The sequence below is a fragment of the Colobus angolensis genome, unplaced genomic scaffold (assembly GCF_000951035.1).
Source record: "Colobus angolensis palliatus isolate OR3802 unplaced genomic scaffold, Cang.pa_1.0 Scaffold235, whole genome shotgun sequence".
Taxonomy (NCBI): domain Eukaryota; kingdom Metazoa; phylum Chordata; class Mammalia; order Primates; family Cercopithecidae; genus Colobus; species Colobus angolensis.
This window is the reverse complement of record NW_012115544.1, coordinates 3,736,763-3,743,947: the sequence shown is the minus strand read 5'-3', so window position 1 is coordinate 3,743,947 and position 7,185 is coordinate 3,736,763. Positions and strand designations below refer to the sequence as shown.

General features: G+C 33.5%; 1 protein-coding gene across 1 annotated transcript in view; it reads left to right on the top strand.

The window, feature by feature from the left end:
• SLC7A11 (solute carrier family 7 (anionic amino acid transporter light chain, xc- system), member 11) overlaps positions 1-7,185 on the top strand; it is a 73,968-nt gene that overhangs the window by 6,564 nt on the left and 60,219 nt on the right. Inside the window, exon 3 of the mRNA XM_011944639.1 lies at positions 3,887-4,002. Coding sequence (XP_011800029.1) covers positions 3,887-4,002 — 116 coding nt within the window. The remainder of the gene's footprint in view (positions 1-3,886; positions 4,003-7,185) is intronic.

Genomic DNA, 7,185 nt, shown 5'->3' with positions numbered 1-7,185 from the left:
ACATGTACCCTAGAACTTAAAGTATAATTAAAAAACAAATAAATAAATAAATAAATAAATAAATAAATAAAGATATTTTTAATGCAATTTTGTCACTGACAAGCAGTTCACCAGCAATGCCAAACTATTAAAAGTATCTACCTTTCTTTAACCCTCAGCTATTCTCTTTGACACTTCTAGGAGAAAGATGATTACTTGAAAGAATATGAACATGACAATTCACCTGGATACCTTTTGACCAACTAGACAAATTAAATATTATACTAGGAATTTGAATTTTATCTTATTGTAGATGATATCACTAAGGCATTTAACTTTACTTAGTCATTGTGACGAAGATACTTCTGTGCCTGACAACTTAATTGGTCACCAAGTCTTATACTTTATAAAAAACAGAGTTTGCATGACACAGTCAAATGACTCATTTCCTTATGTTAAACAAATCAGGAACTACAGTTCCAAAAGCCTTTTTTGATTTTATTGTTGTAACAGTGTGTTTACATTCCTGCTTGTCTTAGTTTAAAATCAAACTGAATAGTGCCAAGTCACTCTGAATAGCAAATTTCCTTCAACTTTGTGGGAAGCTTATGATGTCATATGAGCATTTCAGAGTATCACAGTCTCTTAAGGCTAACTACTTCTGTAAAATGTGATGTGGACATTCTGATTACAGAATTTAATGGCTGTTTCTAGGGAAACTTGCTCTTATCAAACTTACCAAACATACATGATTTAGAGCTCATGTGAGCTTTTGTGGCTAAGTGCCAGTAAGTGCTGGTTAGTACTGACTTAACACTAATCATGGGTTTTCCAGTGGTAGAAGTCTTTTTTTTTTTACCAGAAAAAAGATCTTCAAAGTAGTATATACTTCATGAAGTCTTTTTCGTTTTAAACAACTCTGCATTATTTAAAATTGTTATAATGATATAATAATAAATATTTTTTTCCTTTTCTAAAATTCCTGTATCAGGAACGTACTTTCTGTTCCTTTTTGGTTATCTCAATCTTATCTGCTCTTCAAAGGTCATCTTAAATCCTTTCTTTCTCATAATTAATTTCCTGTTTATTCTAATTTGTTATTTCTTTCATCTCTAAATTCTTCTGAAAATGCTATCTCTGCTTCACATTTGACACTGAACATGATACCTTCTATTCTTCCTTAATATTTTAGGTGTCTATATTTTGTTTCCCTTTTAAAACTGCCAACCTTTCAAGCATATAAAGATAAGATCTTTTTGTAACCTGTATAGCACTTAGGTCAGTGCCCTTTTCTCGGCATATATTAAATTATTTTTGAATAAGTAATTGAAAGTTTAAAGTTACAATATATTGTGTACAACATACTCAGCATTCAAAGGCATGTACTCCTTATTTAGACTGCTGACCTGTCAGGCTTGTGGGCTTTGGAGCTTAATACAGTTGGACTTGACTCCATCTTCAACCATGTATTAGTGTGTAACTTTGGCTCATTGCTTGGCATTATGATGAACACGATCATTCCATATAAATATAGCTTATATCTTACAGTAGCACAGATAAAATATTCATCTGTTAATTTATTTATTCCACAAACTGCTACTGAATAGTAAATGACAATAAAAAGAGATCTAAAGTGCAATCAGTCACGATTTCTGCTCCCAGGTAGCTGATAATCACTTGTTACTTTAATTAAAAAAACAAAACAAAACTACTTTTCTCTGTGTGTATGTGTGTGTGTGTGTGTGTCTGTGGACAGAGGAAAGTACCTTTGTATTCTAGAAGCCTCTAAAATATGCTTATATATCTCTTTGTCATAACATACTGATTTTGCTGAGTTGGCCTTTTAAATAGGTAGAGTAACAAATATCATGAGGAGGGACAAGATATCTAAGTATTTAAACATTTCTCTTCTTTTACTAATACCCATAGTTCCTAAGTACTTCACATTAAAATTATACCTTTAGATTAAGTTAGTATTGCCAGGAGTAATCTGTAAAACACAGATTTCAAGGAGAAAAATATTACCTATCCGTACACAGCAGGGGTCATTAAACCGAATTTGCGTGTTCACTATATGTTTAATATATATTGGGTTTCTACTACATGTTAGACACTGTGCTAAACACAAGAGATAAAATTGTGGTTAAGATAGATATGATTTTGTACCCTTAGAGCTCAGAGTCAAGTGGGAGGAAATCATTATCAACTGAGAAATCACATAGGTAAATATAAAATTGCTACTGTGATAAGCACTGTGGAAGACAGGCCAAGAACTTCAGTATGAATATACTCCAAGAGACCTGGCCCAGTCAGAGGTTGGAGACGCTTTCCCTGGCAAAGGAAAATTGAACCAAGATCTGAAGTATATAGCATAGTCAATGAGTTGCAAAGGCTGCAGGCAGAGAAGATTCGTATCCTTCTAGTGGGAGGAAGCTAACTGAAGAAGTAAGGAGAGCTTAGACCAGATGGAGCCTTGAATGCAATGTGAAGGAGTTTTGCATATACTGAACATATTTTGAAAGCACTAAAATGACATGATCAAATTTTAAATTATACATCAAAAATTGTATAAATGATGGAGAATAGGATAAACAGTTTTGTTTGGGGAAGATGGGAGGGTGTCTAGGAAAAGAAGAAAATCAGAAACCTTATGCTGCTCAGCCAAAGTTGAGAACATGTATTGGTGGTTGGTTTTCTGATAATCTATGGATCAGGCATGAATGTCGGGTAACCGCGAGAAGAAAGAGAAGCTAAAAAGGAAGTTTGACATAAGAAATTAGGTAATTGCCACCGGGCGCGGTGCTCATGGCTGTAATCCCAGCACTTTGGGAGGCTGAGGCAGGTGGATCACCACGTCAGGAGTTCAAGACCAGCCTGACTAATATGGTGAGACCTCATCTCTACTAAAAACACAAAAAATTAGCCAGGCATGGTGGCATGTGCCTGTAATCCCAGCTACTCAGGAGGCTGAGGCAGAATTGCTTGAACATGGGAGGTGAAGGTTACAGTGAACTGAGATCATGCCACTACACTCCAGTCTAGGCAACAGAGAACAGTCTAGGCAATGGAGACTCCATTTCAGAAAAAAAAAAAAAGAAATGAGATAATTGCACAGACTTGCACGTTTATGGAAAAAATATGCTTTCATATATACATACATCTAAAATGAAAAGGTCTGTGCAATTTTCTTGTAAAAATATTTGAAGAATTAAAATAGAAAGATGTATTACCTATATTTCTATATACTTGAATTTATTTCATATTCTTGTCCCATTTATATTTGCTTACTTGTATAAGATTATAATAAATATATTATTTTTAAATTTATACTTTATATCTGATTGTTACTCTAGGAGTAAGAATAATCACTTGACTTTGAGTTTTTGTCTGTACAGAAAAAATAAGAGTAAAACAACATCAAGTATTTAGGCATGTATTTCCAGGGAACACTTAATACTAATTTTTTAGGTTGAGTGTTGTGTTCATTCTTTAGACTATGCCTTGACACATTAGATCTGTATGGCATTAACTAATTCATAGTATGGCTGAATTTTTGAGAAAGAAGATGTCTTCCTGTAAGCTTAGCTCTGTCAAGATCTCATGTAATAAGCCGGATTTTGAAGGAAAAGTCAAATATGGGAGAGCAGGGGAAAAGTTGGTGGTACTTACCCTTGTTCCCAAGAATATGTGAAGTTTAAAAACTAGCCACCAATGTTATAGGAAATATTTCATTTGGAAAGTCTATCACAACCTAATCAAGTATGGAATTCTGAAAACTATAGACTTTCATATTTAACATGTTCCATATGCTAAATACACTCAAGGTAGAAAAATTTAATGAAATTAAATTTAATAAAAATGCTATTTTCCCCCCGTAGTTAATCTAAATATATACATTTTTTTTTAGCCCTGCAGCTACTGCTGTGATATCCCTGGCATTTGGACGCTACATTCTGGAACCATTTTTTATTCAATGTGAAATCCCTGAACTTGCGATCAAGCTCGTTACAGCTGTGGGCATAAGTGAGTATTATAGCTATACATGTAAAAAAGGAAAAAATAACACAAAAACGATTGAATACAAAGTGTCTTTAGACTTTTTGCATTGTGGGGTTGCCTCTCACATCATGTTCTTCTTGCTTACAGTTCCAGATTTCCGCTGGAAGGATTTGGAGTGACATCCAATATTGTATTCCATGCCAATTTTGTATTTGGTCAATAGATATGATGGCTAATCTTTTTAAATAGTAAAAATCACCTCACTAGTAAAATATTAAGTCGATTATACATGAACAAGACTTTTAAAGAGGAAACCCCAATTATTTTAGAGATTATTTGAATTGGAAATTAGCTATATATTGAATTATATCTCGTGTGTATTCATAGAGTTACGTAGTTAGTTATTTATGTAGTGGGTGTATAAGTTGTGTTTATACATTTTGTAGTGTTAGTAGCTGTCACTCCCAGTGTTATAATGTTAGCTGCCTGTTGTTGGTCATGAAAAGACTTTTCTTTCAAGATTGATTATTAATAGTGTTTTCCAACTGGATTTCTTTATGGTCTCCAAATTGAGATATTGCCTGTAATTTATCTATTGCCTGTAATTCATTTATTTTTTTAATTAAAATTTAAAAAATAGATTTAGTGGGTACAATGCAGTTGTGTTACATGGATATATTGTGTAGTGGTGGAGTCTGGGCTTTTAGTGTAACCACTACCCAAATAGTGTACATTGTAGAAATTAGGTAATTTTCATCCCTCATCCTCCTCCTACCCTCTCATCTCTCTGAGTCTCCAATGTCTATTATTTCACACTCTATGTCTATGTGTATACGTTATTTAGCTCCCACTTATAAGTGAGAATATATGGTATTTGACTTTCTTTTTCTCTAATTCTACTTAAAATAGTGACTTCCAGTTCCATCCATGTTACTTGCAGCAAAGACATTATTTTATTTAATTTATTAAGAACACAATAAAAATGGTAGCTATTTATACTTTTAGTAAAGCATCATTTGAAGTTCCATGAGACAAGAGACCTATTCATTGCTGTATTTCCAGCCCCTCATTTAGCTCCTAGCATGTTGTTGGTGCTCAATAAGTATTTGTTGACTTCATTTTCTGAGAAGTCTAAGAATTTTTTTCTCCAGCAGAAAAGTCTATAGTCTGTTTACTTGTTAAACTTGGAGGATTAGATATCTTCAATATATTTCCAGGCAGTGGGAAAATGATAAAAATGAAATAGAGTTTGCTTCATATTATGTTCAGATCTGGCAGTCTAAGTTTTTGTGGGTTGAACCATTTTAGCATAGTGGTTACAGTTTAGGCTTTGGAGGCAAACAACCTGGAATTGAAACTTGGTATTACAATTGTTAGTTTTATGATCTTGTGTTAATTTTTAAACCTATTTAAGCCCCAATTTTATTTATTAGGAAAATGCCTGTGAAAAAATAATCTATTAATATCTTGAATGGCTGAAGGAAGATGAAACTAAGCCAGATTTTTTGTTTAGGTCACATTCTTTTCCATTATATTTTCTTTTTCCTTTCTTTAGCTTTTATTTTGAGTTCAGGGGCACATGTGCAGTTTGTTACATAGGTAAACTCATGTCATGGGGGTTTGTGGCACAGATTGTCTTGTCACCCAGGTTCTAAACCTAGTACTCAAGTTATTTTTTTCTGATTCTCTCCCTCCTTCCAGACACCCTCAAGTAGGCCCAGTGGCTGTTGTTATCCTTTGTGTTCATGAGTTGTCATCATTTAGATCCATTTTGTACATGAAAACATGCAGCATTTGGTTTTCTGTTCCTGTGTTAGTTTGCTAAGGATAATGACCTCTAGCTCCATCCATCTTCCCGCAAAAGACATGATCAAAGTCAGATTTTTAAGACCATTAATGGAGTGCTTTGTCTATAGAGAGTTCTTGATAAGTCCACTGTTCCACTAAGGGATTGGACTAACAGCCATTGTTATATTCACCATTTTCTTATCCCTCGAATGACTGAGGCAGAATCATATCACAGTTATTATATTTAAAAAAGAGAAGAGCAGGGGTGGCATTTTTGAGAGCTCTGTAAATTAATAATAGTAGTTATCAATTAAAAGCCATAACCAGAAGACTAAGTAGATTGCATGTAAACATTTATAAATCCACAAACTTTACTCACTTTGGAGTTAAAATTACATTAATAATAATGCTATATTTATGTTTTTATAAGTCGAGATAACTCTCTTCTTGTTTATCCCAATTTAATTAAACATTTTAAAGGGAAAATTAGTATTTCAGAGGATTAAATGAAAACTGCTCAAACTAAACTTTAAAACAGTTCTAGGAAAGGATAGCTATGTTGGGATTTACAAAACCTCTGTAGTAGATATTGGTGATGGAATAGTTAACAAGGAGCCTGAATAAATCTTAGATGAACCCAGATGTTTCTTTCTATTTTTGCCACGAGTTACTACATTCATTTTTAAATTTTGATGTTCCTTTTGCAAGCTTGAAATTCTGAGAAAGAAATGTGTTTCCATAATCAGCAACAATTAAAAAGAAAACTGGATATCCTTATGACTCAGTGGTAGGTAATGTAAATCAATGCCCTAATTGGGAAAGTCAAACAGTCTTTAAGAAAAATTTAGCTTTAATGGAGCAACAGGGGGTGGAGATGGAGATAGAGAAGGAGAAATTTATCTAGGGACAAATCTCTCACATCCTGCTTTCTTCAAAGTGAGTCTAGGTGATTTTCTACCTGTTAGGGTTGGAAGGTTACTAAGATGTAGAAAATAGAGTTTAATTGCATGAATTGCTTCCCTGTGAACCTTGGGGAAGGAAACAGTTTGTGGTCATTTGAAATCTCTAGTTAAGCATAGAAAAAGGGCAAACCTGAAGGGTCTTGCTACATCATGGAAAAAAAGAATTTCAAATTTTGTGAAATGTTAGCCAACCATTTGAGAGATGATAATAGGATAAGGGTGGGGGGTTAAGTAAATACTAATTCACCCCCATTTTTTTAAGTACTATATTTCATTTCTGTTAAATTTAATGAAGATAAAAAAGCTTTTGCTTGCACAAATTTTATCCATTCCAATAAGCATGTCAGGTGCATAGAAGTTTAGATGGAAAATCTTATAGATTCACATTTGGCTGCTCTCTTATAGCCCAATATTGTAATTTCTTTCTTTCTTTCTTTCTTTCTTTCTTTCTTTCTTT